Source organism: Nesoenas mayeri (genome assembly GCF_963082525.1).
Source record: "Nesoenas mayeri genome assembly, chromosome: 2".
NCBI lineage: Eukaryota > Metazoa > Chordata > Aves > Columbiformes > Columbidae > Nesoenas > Nesoenas mayeri.
In genome coordinates this window covers 132,391,140-132,406,362 of record NC_137543.1, presented here as the reverse complement: position 1 = coordinate 132,406,362, position 15,223 = coordinate 132,391,140, and the positions used below count along the sequence as shown (strand labels likewise).

Genomic DNA, 15,223 nt, shown 5'->3' with positions numbered 1-15,223 from the left:
TTCTGAAAGTGAAGTAAGTATTTATCTTACTGCAAAAAACAGGAGACCACCTTCACAGACAGAGAACTCTTTCTGACAACTTTTAAAAACTGTTAAAGTATCTAGTTTAAAAGGATACGAAGTTGTGGTCAAGTTTAAAAGAAGCACTTGAGCATCCTGGATAACAATGGGAAATAGAAGATGCAAGCCCATTTTCAGGTACTTTCTTAAATATAGAAATGAAATACTCAAACTCATTTTAGTAAAATTTCAAAGAGAGCGATCCTTCTCCTTTGTAACAATCCATATTTATTTGTATCTAAGCATTTTGGATCGCCTTAGGTGATCCAAACGAGGCCAGGCTTATTGCTTGATAGGATCACCTAAGGCGATCCAAAAGGAGAAAATAAAGTAATCCCTCTAAGTCTAGCTTGAATTCAAGCCAATGAGATAATCTAGACTGTTCTATGTTCAGTCTCTGGATAAACAGATTACACCTATTTCAAGTTTCACTAGTGCAAAACAGAGGCAAAGAAGAGAGAGGGGGAAGTCCTCAGAATCTTTATAAAGTAAAAAAACCCAAACCAAAACAAAAGTCTGTTCTCCTAAGTAGCTAAAAATAATGATGTCACATGTTCTTTACTCAAGAAACTGTTATAGCGTATTTCATTTGTGATTATCACTTAAGCAGCATTTTAAACTTCTTACTCTCTTGCCTAAAACTGCAGAAAGCAGTTATTGAGAAGTTCCTTTCAGCAATATTTTCTTTCTTTAACTGCTAAATAAACATGATCCCACAAAATAAATTTGAAGAATCATCAAGTTTGCTTATAGAACAATTTCTACCACTTACGACTCCCAGTATTTATCCTGACAGAAATATATTAAATCAGTCTCTCTCCACGGGAGTCTGATGCAGTAGGCTGTCTCTTCATGTTCCATTTAATTAAAAACTTGGAGGCAGAGCTCAGAGCTACTGCAGAAACAGTTGCACGAGACACATTTTTTAAAAAGGTTTCTTCATACCTTAAGAGCTATGCTTTTGAAGGTAGAAAAGAAATCTCTTCAGCTTTAAGCTAATGTTCCATGCTAGTGGTATCTTCAACTGAGCATCCTTTCTGCCAAGCAATAAGCAGTTGCTTATTCCTTTAACTCAAATCTCCACTCTACTGCTCAAATCATGCTACTACCTGTATCAGCTCCTACTTGCTAAGAAAATAAATATTATATATTTAAATGGTGTGGGACCCAGCTTTCTGTTCAAAGGCAATCCATTCTTGTTCACAATCTTTAGAGGGAAGAGAAAGTAGAAAAAGATGGGTTATAACACGTCTGATGAAAAATGATTATTTTTCTTTAAATAAACCCATTATTTCTTCTACAGAGATACCACACAATTTCAAAGCTGTTGCTGTGTGTGAAATAGTTTGTGCCATCTTAAATCGACAGAATTAGCTAAAAAAGAAAGTAGAAAAAAAGACAGGCAACGATACAGTATCTACTTTAGGAAACCTCAGAAACTTCAAAAAGCAACAGCCTCAGAAAACCAGAAAGTCAAACCAAGAGAAAGTTCTTGCATTTTGCAAATAAAGATCTGTCAGGGACACGAAGGTATAAAATAAGATAAAATCCATAAAATTATGAACATCTTAGAACTGCACACTGCAGCAGCAGTTATTGTGTTTTTGTTTTTGTTTTGCCTTTTCCTTAACAACTCATCACATGTCAAACAAGAGACAATACCTTCAAAATTTTCATTGAAAAAGAATAAAGTTTTTTTTTCTACCACTTGATTACTTGCCTAGAAGCAGCTGTAAGCAAATAACTATTCTCAAACTCCTTAAAACCAATACTTTCTCCTAAAAGGACTGATAAACTATCCATTTCAAAGACAAATCTGCAGGATGTGCAGCTCTGGTGACCTCAGCACAGGAAAGACACAGACCTGCTGGAGAGGGTCCAGAGAAGGGCCACAAAAATGATCAGAGGGATGTAATACCTCTCCTGTGAGGACAGGCTGAGAGAGTTGGGGTTGTTAGTCTGGAGAAGGCTCCAGGGAGAACTTACTGCAGCCTTTCTGTACTTAAAAGGAGCCTATAAGAAAGATTGGGACAGACTTTTCAGAAGGGCCTGTTGACACAGGACGAGAGGTAATAGTTTTAAACTACAAGAAGGTAGATTCAGGCTAGGTAGAAGGATGAATATTTTTTACAATGAGGGTGGTAAAACACTGGCCCAGGTTGCCCAGAGAGGTGGTAGATGCCCCATCCCTGGAGACATTCAAGGCCAGGCTGGATGGGGCTCTGAGCAACCTGATCTATTTGAAGATGTCCCTGCTCAGTGCAGGGGGTTGGACTAGATGACGTTTAAAGGTCCCTTCCAACCCAAACTATTCTATGTATCTATGATGTGTGTGATTTTTTTTTACTGAGAATTAAACTTATTATATGTGGTTATGTATATTTCATCTATACATAAATATTATGTATATACATACACACACACACACAAAATCCAGTACTGAAGTTTACTGTAAAAAGATTTAGTCATTAACTTCTGAATAATCTTTTAGTACCCTGGTTTCCTCAGGCTATAAAATTAGTGACCTCGGAGTTCTGTTTATGTCTTTAATCCACTAGTAATATTATTATATCTGCTATTTGCCCCTTGCAGCAAAATTTTCAGAGTCCTCTGAACCACAACATTATCCCACAAACTTTAAGATTAAACTGCTTTGGATGCAGTACAGTATTTTATTGTAGTATTTTATTATTTTAAAAGCACATACGAAATCTACATACTCTCAAATAAGTAACACCCCTCATATAGATGAAAATGTTACTTTAAAAATATTAAGTTAGCAACACAACTTTAGAATATTTTTATCTGAAACCGTTCTAAGTATGAAGAGAGACTCTAATTGCCTTATTAGGTCAGGTTACAAATGTGATGGAATTGAAGTGAAAGAAGCTAAATTGCATTATGTATAATTGCCGAAAAGAGTCCTCCAGTAACAGATATGCTCAACAAGACTAAACATTAATTTCTACATTGTCCCTGGTGATCAAGGCTGTTGTCTGTAACTACTGTCAGTCATGTCATATATCTTTCTGGAGTTATTTTTGTAAACGAAATAATCTGGTTAAAAGATCCCCATCCCTCCCTACCCCTGAAATTTTTTTTTTTTTTCATTAAAAAGGAGGAGAAAAGCTAGGAACAATACTGTAGGTCTCAGAAAGGAAAATGACATTGAGTTTCTCAGCTGTGATGTCAAATGGCACCTTGACTACAAGGCAGTATTGCAACCGATATTATGGAATCCAGAAAGCCAAAACTCAACAGAAAGCCAACATAAATGTTTTCTCAAATTATACTGGCAGCAGAAGAGGATCTGCAAGAAGGAAAGTCCGGGCCAGAAAGGAAGGAAAATACAGGCCAGTCAGCCTCATCTCAGTCCCCAAGAAGGTCATGATCTATCAAAATGGATCTACCAAAGGCAAATCATGCCTGATCAACCCAAAAGCTTTTTATGATGAGGTGACTTATGTTGAGGATAAGGAGAAGGGCTTAGATGTTGTGTACCTTGTCTTTAGCAAGGCCTTTGACACAGTCTACTTATCACAAACTGGTGAAGTATGGGCTGGATAAGTATATGATAAGGTAAGTGAAAATAGACTGGATTGCTGGATGCCAAGACATGATCAGTGGCACAAAGTTCAGCAACTTTGCTGAAATCTTCAAGGATTAACACAGGGACCAATGATGTTTAATGTCTTCATTAACAATCTAGGTGACAGGACAGAGTGCATTCTCAGCAAGTTCGCACAGAATACCAAACTGGGGGGTACTGTGCAGGGGGATGTCAATGGGGCAGAGAAATAGGGTGACAGGAACCTCATGAAGTTTAACAAAAAGAAGTACGGGCTTGCATCTGAGGTAGAATAACCCTGGGCCACAGTACACTCTGGGAGAACTCCCTGGGAAGCAGCTCTACAGAAAGAGAGCCAGGGTGGTCAGTAAGATAAACATGAGTCCGCAGTGTGTCCTTGTGGCAAAGGCAGCCAATCGCATCCTACCCTCTATCAGCAAAAGTGTCACCAAGAAGTCTAGTGAAGTGATCCTTCTTCTCTACTTGGACATATATGACCCCTGGAATCCTCTGTCCAGTCTTGCTCCCCCATTACAACACAAATCCATCTGGAAACCAATGTACAATATTCAATTTCACCACAAGGGATTTTGTGCCAAAACAAAATATATCCATATATTGAGGCCACATACTGGCTGGCTACCCTCGCCACCAAGGGAATGGTAGATTTAAAAAGTGTATTGGTGCTCCAAATTAATATTCTGACTCCTCCTTTATGTGAGTGGGAAGTAACACAACTTTTAAAAGTATTACCTCTCTGCTCCATGCCCCAGCGCTCACCTTTATATTCAAAAATAAGCAAGAGCAGTTGTCTCCTATACACCTACCACCAACATAATTAATGGCATCTACTGCCTAAACACTGGAATCTGAAGAAGCAGCTACCAACATTATATTCATTGATTTTAATATTTTGGGGGGTTGTTTTGTTCTTACAATTCCAAGACCTCAATCAGTGCCACAATTGTGAATCTAGTTTCAGTTTGGACTGCTGCTTGCAATGACTCTTTCACTATATCTAATTTTTCAAAAATTTACTGATAGTTCCCCAACATTTTTTAAAGTATGTAGTGCTTTATTACCAGCATCATAATTAACAAACTACAAAGTGAAATGAACGTAAATAGAGGAAGTTCAAAGATCAGAGTATGCACCATAAAGAAGCGTTTTTCAGTAGTCAAATAATAAATAGATCCCAAGTTGCAAATACAGCACATTTTCAAGAAGAAACATAAATCCACCAACAGAATACTAGCATCTTCCTCTGAAGACTGTGATGTTACCCCACTGTTTCCTTCTTAAGTTTAAACTTGCTGCAGTTCCTTAAATGCCATAACTCTTCTCCAGTTACAAAATACAGAAACTGTGATACAACCACTATTTCACTGCAAATTCCCAGTAGTCTCTGAGAGTACATCTGAATTCCTACAAGGCCAAATTTCCTATGAAGCATGCTTAACGGATGAAGACAAAATAACCATGAAAACAGATGTTACACAAAATGATGAAAACGTTTACAAAGCTACAGTAAGCCTCAAAACTTCCAGTTCCTTGCAACTGTTTTTCTGGACAGAATACCATCCAGTTGCATAAAATAAAGCAAGAAAAAGAGATTAGTTCAGTGTCTCCAAACTATTCAGTGGTATACAATATCAAAAGACGACTGCAACCTCTTTAGTGAGCCATTGATGCCTAACTCTTGGCAGAATGGACAGTGCCAAAAAAAAAAACGAAAACAAAAACCACCCACACAACACCACACACAGTGCTTTGAAGATATGCCTAAAAATGCCTCTACTTAGAGGGGGGTGGGGGGGGAAGTGTTTAAACGTTATGGTCTTTTTCCACTGGGATAAATGCCATAGGAATATTTATAAAAACATTCCAAACCTTTCCCTCTCATGTGCTTCATATCCCCCTTCCCAATCCCTCCTCCAGTCCTTATTTGCTTGCCTGCTTCACCCATTTTGCTTCCAAGATATCTTTGGTTGACCATCTCTTTTGGGAAAGCATGATCACTCTAAGCATCTTCCATGGTCCTCTCCCCCTTGTCTTTTCTGAATAATGTTAATGAGAAAACAACTCTGCTTGCTGCCTCTGCAACCCCTCAGAAACTTCACAAGTGAAACGCTGCTGGACAGGGGCAGATATGTTTAAGTAGAATGGAGCCTCCTACAATTGCTTCCAAGTCTCTGCTCCATAATGTCTGCCCATCTGGCCTGTCTATGGAAGTCAAGTGCGTGTTAAGTATCCTAGATTAATCTTCTACCCTCACATAGTCTTCCTCTCAAAAAACCTCAGCGCAGAGTTACTGTGTCAACTACTTCCTGGCTATCTTCCAGTTGTATACACTACCTCCTGCTCACTGAAGAGGGAAAGCAAGCATGAACATCTGCAAATGAAGTTTACACTGACAGTCAGTTCTATGAACTCAGTAGAAAAGCTCATTCTCAAACATCAGGGCATGGAATATTTCCAGCAAATTTCAATTAATTTGGAGGTGAATGGAGGAAAGAAACCACAGAAACAGTGCAGCAACTCCTGCCACTAGTATTTAAAGATTATCAAATGAAACTATCTACAGATGAAACTAATTAAGTCATTTCAGTATCCAGCTCTCAGGGCAAGTTTACAGAACACATCTAAAAACATCAGTCACTGCTAGTCGCTCAAGAGCAAAAAAGAAACCTAGCAAAAGTGGAGCTAGCTAACCTTACAACTTTTCCTGGAGGCACAGACACAATCAGAAGTCACAGAAGGAATGATGACACTCCCTGTTTTCAAAAGGACAGGAATTATTTTGGATATTGATTAACTTTAGACCTAAACAGAAGGAAGTGCAGGAAAGCACTATGCACTTCCTCACACCGGACCATGCAGCTGTTGATTCGGCAACTTCTCCTGCGTTCCCACCCCCACTCGTACCTCTCCAGAAGGGTGGTTCAACAAGACGAACCAATTCCTCATGTAGCTGCTGTTTAGCTGCTAGACCTGATACAAGAACCAGCATCACACCAGCTTGTGTCTGGTGGGAGGGAGGAAACCTCTTTGGCAGCAGCTGAAACTAGATCCAGTTAAGTTAAATGTGAAATGGCACTTTCAGTGTTTTAAATTGCTTTATGCATGTATGATATGTAACGAAAAATATATGGCCAACTCAGTGACAGCAGCAGGAAAACAAATAGATAAGGAAGAAAAATAAAGAGGAAGGAAAACACACAAGAGCAACAAGGAATAAGCAAAAGAAGCACCACACAGACAGCAAGGTAGAAGCATCCATAGACTAACCAAGGTATACTATTTCACACAGCAGCAATGAAGTTACTTTGATCAGGGGAAAACAGAAAAGTTATTTGCATAATGCATTAAAAAAAAAAAGTTATAGGCAAATGTCTAGAAATCCAGAAATAAAAACTAAGAAGAGTGAAAGCATAATGTTATAGTGAGATTATTAAAATAGAAAAAATGATTTCAAATAGAAAACAAAAGAGGATATTGGTAAAATAAAGCACAATTAAAAGAAACAGTAATGGGCAAGACCAGACCATCATTAATCAGAGAATTCAATAAAGGAAAATACCCAGTTAAGTAATGGAAGAGTTCAGAAATATTCACAGAAACAGGAAGCTCAGCTTTGGTCTCACTATTGCTAACTTGTGATCTTTTCAAGAAGTCTTTAAGCTGCAGTAGGGAAACTGCCAACTGAAGGACACAAGACCAATACTATTTAAAGTCCAGACCTTAAAATCAACATAAGGAAATGAATAAGACTTAATTAAAAGTTTTAGTCACACATGCAAGTCAAATTAATGCAAGCATGAAGCACAAGAGAATTCAGTACATGCAGTTGTAAGACCATAAGGTGAGGTGCTAGAACTACATGCTTGTACACACACAGTGAGGGCAAATTAACACAATTACTGTAGTGTACTCAATTTAGAAAAAAAAAAAGTTGACTGTGCAAAGGAAAACTGTGGAAAGGATGAACATTTAAAATAAAGCCTTATTCTCTTAGCCTAGTATTATAAAGAAATACCATCTTATCAAATCAACAAAAGCTATATTCACACAAAACAATGTTTTCCGTGAGAATTTCAAAATTATAGGTAAGGAACAAAAAGTAGTTTTCTTCCAAGTATGTTAAAAGTGGTTATCTACCCCAATCAAACATAAATTTCCTTAAAAATTAAGGTATCAGTAATAAATATGCCAAGATACATACACACACACAAAAACCACTTGGCATAGCACTTAAGAAGACCAAAAAAAATTTGCACACCAAAAGACATCTAATTTCAAGCATAAATAGTTCCTTCAGTGGATAAGGAACACACATAATTATTAATATTACCGATCCTATTATTTTCAAGATATCACAAATATCATTACGCATACTTCAGAAAAGTAACACAATACAATGTTACAAAACACTAAAACATTTGGGAAAACCAAAAATAAACAAAGTTTTGAGTTACTAAAAAGGACACAAAATGCAAAGGCTGAGATGTAGAGGCTCCAGGCCTCACACAGAAGAAAGGACCTGAGACTTAGAGACATCTCACCTCACCTGCAGCAGCCACTGCTAGAACAGCAGCCTAGCAACCAGCAAAGCTTCCTCATGTCTCTACGCCAAACAGTTCCAAGATCATTCTGACAATGAGCAAAATTTTAAAGCAATCATTCTTTCTACAGTTACACTGCTTGGCTATTTCCTCAAGCATGTACACCACCAGTTTTTTAACTCATCCGTGCAGTGTGGAATGCCAAATGCTGAATAGGGGATGACTGGGAACATCATGTATATTCTTTCCCATTGCTTTCAGAACCCATTAAGAGCTATGAGAGAAATTACCTCAAGTCTGAGGCACAGTTTCATGATCAGTTAGTTCACTGTGGCAAAAACTTCAGCATGAACTTTCCAAGTATTTTCTACTTGGCCTTGTGTGACAGCACCAACAGGAAGAGTGGAAATGCAGAGCATCCTACAGGATATGTAGCAATTTACACTTCCTGCTCAAGTTCATTCCCTTACATCACAAGATAAGCCTAACCCCACTGTCTCCAAGGCACCAGAAGTGTTGAGCACAGCTATTTCTTAGAACTGCAAAAATATACTGAAGAACAGGAATACATGATCTTAAAATAGTGATATTTGTGAAATAACAGCATTCTGACAAAAACAGATTTGATGAAAATAGAACTGGGATCACCCCATTCCTCCCCAAAGCATGGGACTAAGGGAAGAAAGGCAGAGGAACAGACATTAATAAAAATAAAAATCACACTGTAACAAAAGCACAGCTGCATTTTAGCAGTTAGTACTCTTCAAAGTAAGCCCCCAAATTCACAAATATTCTTGGAAAGAAAACTTGTAAAGCTCAGCTTCCTACCCAAAACTCCAACTGCAATGGGATACTGAATTAACCATTTTCAACATTAATGTTATAGACCAACAGATACCTGTGAACTTTTAATTAGGCCATGTTACATCTCACTTGAATAAACACAGTGCTTTTTCCACCTGCTAAATAAAAAGCAGTTCTTGATATTTAATATTTTTTATTATGAAAAAATTCTTCAAACCAAGTCAAAGCATAGAAAGGACATCATACAGGCCATTTGATGCAGGAAGGGACTTAATGGAAAGTAAGCAAGCAGAGATGGGTTTATCTCCTTTCTCCTGCTGGCAACTGGTGAAGTTCAAATTGAATTGGTCTTAACTAATCTTGCAGTTACTGTCCAATAAAATATGCAGAGCAGCAGGACTCAAGAAGTTTAAGGGCCACTGGTGAAATGGCTTCAAAATAAACTACTGAACTAACCACTACGGTCAAACTCTATATTCTGTTCTGGGAAATCCCTGGATTTTCAGAGAATCCCACTTGCTCAAAACTAGTTTAAAAATAGTGGGGCTTTAAAAATGTTTGTAAAACACCCATGTTAGAATACAAGAATGAATTTGACTCACACTGTTTCAACTGCAACACTGAGATCACAGCCCTTCCATATAGAAAACAGAGAGCAAATCAACACAGAATCAACACAGAAACTTCAGAAACCCACCGCCCCGCTCCAAGGATGTTACAGGTTCTTCTGCTTCAGAGCAAGAATAAAATCTTTGACAGATATTCCCAGACTTTGACAGGACAGGAACTGACCTCTTTTCCAAAATAAATGGCAATTATAAAAGGAGTCCCCTAGCTGATGTTTACTCACATTAAAAAGAAATGCCCCTTTCACCTCATACCCATTATAAAAATTACACAGTCATCATTTTAAGGTGTAATACTATAGAAATTCTGTAAACAAGGTTAGAGTGCTCTTGTTCAAACATTTCAATATGTTTACATCATTAAATGATGACTCGTTTTTTCAATTCAGAAATCTGACATTACTTATTGGGAGAGGGAAGGAGGAGAACAAGCAACTAAGTCCAAGATCACAATGCCTTCTACTTCTTGAAGTTTCTCTCATGTAAATGAATGTGCCAATTGCAATTGATTTTTCTATTTTCGTGCCTTGGTATTCTCAGCCAAGCAATGGCAAAAAGTGCTAATGAGTCTTCAAAATATTATTTTTTTAAGTATTGCCAATAACTTACATTCGACACGAACAGTTTCTGTTTTCTAATAATAGCAACTCTCCTAATGCTAGTTCAAATGCTTTGTCATCTTCACAAGGGTGGGGAGAAAGGGACAAACATATTTAAAACAGAGATAATTCCCTAGAGTGCAACCAGACAGAGGAAATCAACATTTGAAGCGCCTTCAGCTGTCTAACCAGAAGACCTACTACTATTTTTTTGAACTAAGGAACTTTACAGTTTTCCTCTTTCACACTGTTTTGGGGAATAGTCCAGACTGACATTTTAGTTGATGCAGAACTCTGCACATTCAGCCTGAGCAGTTTAGGCACAACTGTATGCTCTAATAAGTAGACCCAAGAATTTAAACACTAGCTTTTTTAAAAAAAAAAAAAAAAGAAAGAACATATGACATCCATTCTTTGTAAAAGCCTAATTTTCCTAATTTTTCCATTCCTCATATAATTTTAACTGACACTCCACAAAACACAGTTATTAAAAGAGCTGTCATAGCAAAAATTAGGGACACAAAGCAGACCAGCTATAGCGTAGAATTCATACACAGAGAGAGGCTTTTTATCTCCCAAGGGCTTGCAACTGATCCTCTAACTAGATCTCATCTGGCAAAACACTGACACCAAGGCAAAGACTCAACATATGAGTTCCACAAAAGGACAGAAGACTAATTTCTTTCCACACCCTGGCTAATCACCTACACTCTCGAAGTTGTCTTTACCAGCAAAACATATTTCAGTCACATGAAGCATCAAGAGAAATCTTCCACAGACAGGTATCAAGGAACAGAAAAGATTAACAATGCCATTGTGTATCAATTAGCTAACTGTGAACTGCACCTTTCAAAGGTGGTCTAACATATACATTACAATGTGCTACTGTTTCAGTAAGACTAATTCATTGTTATTCTAAAGTAACTCAAACCAAGCTGCTGTGTCAACCTTTATTCTTAAAAATCAGGCTAATTTGCTTGGTTTTGCTCAAAAACAGTACTCAGTGGTTAGCAGCTATCAAAGCTTAACAGAAAAGTTTCTTAAATACCTCTTATAAATAAAAAGTAGACTGTTTAAAGGAAAGGAAAGACTACATGTAGTTAATGAATTAGCTTGAACAGTTGCAATAACAAGAAACACCAGCATGTCAGAGCTCATTTTGTATGGCTCATTTTCAGCTGTGGACAAGAGGAAAAAAAAAGTTTTCCTACTTTATCAAATTTCAAAAATCTTCTCAACAGTCACTAGTCCTGCAACTAAGTACTCTTGCTAATCTGAGATTAAGTTTCAAAAAATTAGCTGCTGACGAATTCAGAGGGAAGGGCTCACTAAGCATCTCAATGCAGTTTAATGAGCAACCGGAGGAAAAAAATTGAAAAAGAAGTGTACTCCTTACTTTTCTTTAAAGTGCCTTCCTTAGAGGCAACACAGGCTGCAAATGCAGACAGCAAAGGGCATCGATTTGAAAGACATTCTAAAACTTCTTGTAAACTAAGTCCCATTGAGATCCTATTTAATGTTCCCATCAGAATTTAAGACACTGTTGACCAGGAAGAGCCAGAGCTGCAGAACACCAGCTGCCTTGCTGTGGTCAGGGCACAACAGTTGCTATCATATAAGAGTTGAGAACAGTGAGGACAGTTGTCTGAAAACACAAGAGAGGGACCATCGCAACGCGCGTCTGCCATAGCCTCTCAGATGAGAAAGTGCTGAAACAGCCAGCCACTTGGAAACAGGCCACACTGGGTCTTGAAAAGCAAAGGAGACATCTGATAAACAAGAAAAGGGGAGCAAGTGAAAAGGCACAGAATGGCCAATCCAACAGGCTTGGGAAATGATCGCTGCAGCAGGAGCCTGAATGCATGCAGACAGAATGTGACTGCAGAAGCACGTTCCAATCACCAAGATGATTAAAAACTGGGGAACAGTGTTTGCTAAGTAGGTAAATAAGTATATGTGCTTGGCATCCAACAACATGATTTCTGATGCAACCAAAATTAAAAAAAAAAAAGCACACGTGATATTTTTTTCCTGACGGGAAGTGCAATCGTCCCCTGAAATTACTGATTACAAGGTCCTAATCCTAACTGCGTCCACACAAGCCTGGACCAAATCTGCTGCAGTCTGCATATACGGATACAGTCAAATGAAGAAAGTAAGAAACTGGTCTCAAAAAACTGTAGGTTATGTTTTAACTGCAACAATAAATGTGGAACCAGATTCTGTCTTTCCTTCATGCTTAAATATATTCAAGAATAATATTATCTATATCATTAAATTATAAAACTAACCGTTACAGTAGGAGAATATTTCTAAATTTTTAATCACAAAAAAAAAATTACAGTGATCTTGGCTATTTTAGATAGTAGCAAACTACGCAAGTCCACAAGTATCAAGCAATTTTTAAAATTTCATTTAACTATAAGTTCTTAAATAAAATAGTTAGTTTGAGAGAGAAAGAAAACAAAACAAAACACAAAAAACCCCAGACTTCCTGACTGTCTAGTGTTCCCCACTCCTCAAAGTTATTAAGATAAATTCAGGCAGCCTATAGACATGTCAGTTTTCACCATTGCCCTACTCTAATGTCAGTGCTCTCCACATTCTACCTCAATTCGCACATATAAATTAAAAAAAAAAAAAAAGAGAGAGAGAGATGTAGATTTTTATGGAATACATTTATCTGTAGGCTTGAAGCAATCTGCATTTTCCTGCAAAGTCTGGAAAGGGTTCATGGGTGTGACTGCATGCAGTTTTCATGAATTGTTTTAGCCACCAAGTCACCATCGGAGCACCCCAAAAAGCAGACTGGAAAGTCCTCCCTCCACTTCACATGCCAGATGGATACTTTGACAGTCAAGAGCTGTCTGGTTGTTTGAAGAACTCCCCATAACTGCTGTTCAGGCAGGCAAGCAAAGCCTGAAAATTTGCTAGATGCTCCCAAACTTAAAGTCATCTCCTTGGCAGGGACCAAGCCTGGAATACTTCACCCTGAAGCATCTTGCCTACAAATATTTTACATAAAGGAACTAGAAGTAAAGGACATCAGAACCCAGTCCTCCAGTCACCCAGGCAAAGTATCATCACTGGTCATCACACACATAACTGCTAGGTTTTACTTCAAAAGGCCAGTGAAGCAAGTGCCATCCAGCCTGCTAGACCAGTGCTATTTGGGGAAAACAGACAAACAAACAAATAAACAAACAAACAAAATCCACTAAATCCCAAAACAACAAAGTGTCTTGGATAGGCACACACAGCCAAAATCAAACAGAAGAGATCAGTATGGGGCACCGACCCAGAACGTTCTAAGCCACCCCTAAAATAATCTAAATTACAACGCTTAATGCTTATGCATCACACTCAGCAATACTATTTAATGCAGACTGTTAACCCTGACCACCCACCAAACACTGCTTGCACAAAAATAGGTCATGTATTTCTACAGGTTTAAGTCACTCGGCAAATTTTACCTTCCCAGGGAGATCTGAGAGCACTACAGAACCAGTTTCCTAATGCCACAAAACTTCAAATTGACACACACTGAAAGCTTTAGGGTACTTTTTTAGCTATCATTCAGGAAAGCAAAACTAAGTTTTTCAGGTATCAGAAAGCAAGCCTTCATCCGTCAAGATGCTTAAAGTACAAGACAACTCAGTTTTGAACAAATAACCTTCACCATAGGATGAAATAACAAATTATAAAATACTTATCATAGGTAATGCAATCATCATGTTGGAGAACTATCAGTAGGCCAGACACCTTGCTGACATATTAAAAACAGAAAATCCATCGGTCTTTCTAGAGAAAACTGAGTATGGGGCAAAGTCTCATTTCCAGAACTAGAAAACACAGCGAGATTCCCCCCTTGAGAGCACCTCTGGACACAGTGGCCATTTCTAGCCCACACTGATCCCAAAATACCTGCCTGCCTCACAGCCACCCGCTTTGGGACAGAAACCCCCGCAATGGGGAGAGGCAAACTGAGGCAGCTAACTTCCACCAATTACCTACAAACTCCCGCAACAACAAAACTATTCGGTTATAGCCGCTTTAGGGAAGAAAATTTAAAAATGCAAACACGGAGCCTTTATGAGTGTACCGCAGAGAAGGAGGCCAGAGGAGCTAAGTCAGAGCCGGCCTTCGGGGCCCGGGCGGGGACACGTCTCCGGCGCGGCCTAGGGCCGAGCAGGCCCCTCCTCACCAGGTGCGCTCCTCCAGCAGCGGGGCCGCCGCGCAGGAGCGGCCCCTCATCGGGCGGCAGAGCCCCGCTGCCGGCGGATCGCGGGGGAGGGCGGGCCCGCCCCGACCGGCTGCCGCACGGAGCAGCCACGGCCGGGCGGGCTCCACCGCGGCGCTGAAGCGTCTGCCTCCCGTCCCGCCCTGAACGGGGCACAAACAGCACCCGGCCGGGGAGGGCGGAGGGGTGATAAAAGGGGCCCGGCGCTGTCCTGAGCAGGCCGGCTGGCGCCTCTGCTCGCCAAGGAGGCGGCTGCCTGCCTGCTACCTAAGCACGGTGGAGGCCCCGGCTGAGGGCAGAGCCTCCTCTCCTCTCCGCCGCGGCGCGCAGCTCGGGCGGACAGAGAGGCGCCCCCTCCCCTCCCGCACCCCGCGGGCCGGGCAGGGCTCTTACCTCTGCTAACATTATTACCCCGCTGCGCTGCGGCGCCTCTAGCCCCGCAGCATGGTGAAGCCTGGCGGCCGCGCCGAAAGCTCCCCCTCACCCAGCGGGGAGGCGAGGCGAGGCAAGCGCCGCCAGCCCCTGTCGCCTCCCTCAGCGGCCGCCCGCCGCCCCCAGCCCCGCAGCCGCCCTCGCAGCTCGGTCCAGTGAGGCCGCCATCTTGGGAAGCTACGTGCGCCGCCGCCGCTCCCCGCCCGGCGCGCCCGCCCATTGGGGCTGCGGGACGCGGGGCCGCCCCTGCCGGGGCCGGCTCACTGCCCTGCCCGCCCCGCCTCAGCACGGCCAGTCCATCTCCCGCTGCCTACCTGGGTCAGGAGGACCAT

At 40.4% G+C, this 15,223-nt stretch overlaps 1 protein-coding gene across 6 annotated transcripts in view; it reads right to left on the bottom strand.

Annotated features, from left to right (window-relative positions):
* Positions 1-15,000, bottom strand: part of SNX13 (sorting nexin 13) — a 69,277-nt gene extending 54,277 nt beyond the window's left edge. For 5 of the 6 annotated variants that reach the window (XR_013921836.1, XM_080339437.1, XM_080339439.1 and 2 more), the window contains exon 1: positions 14,853-15,000. Coding sequence is in view for 4 of the 6 variants with exons in the window: in XM_080339437.1 (XP_080195563.1) it covers positions 14,853-14,864 (12 nt within the window). In the remaining 2 variants the exon portion in view is untranslated. Of the gene's footprint in view, positions 1-14,321; positions 14,406-14,852 lie in introns of those variants that run through there. The other variant, XM_080339441.1, reaches the window with a different exon arrangement.
* Positions 15,001-15,223: the final 223 nt, after the last annotated feature.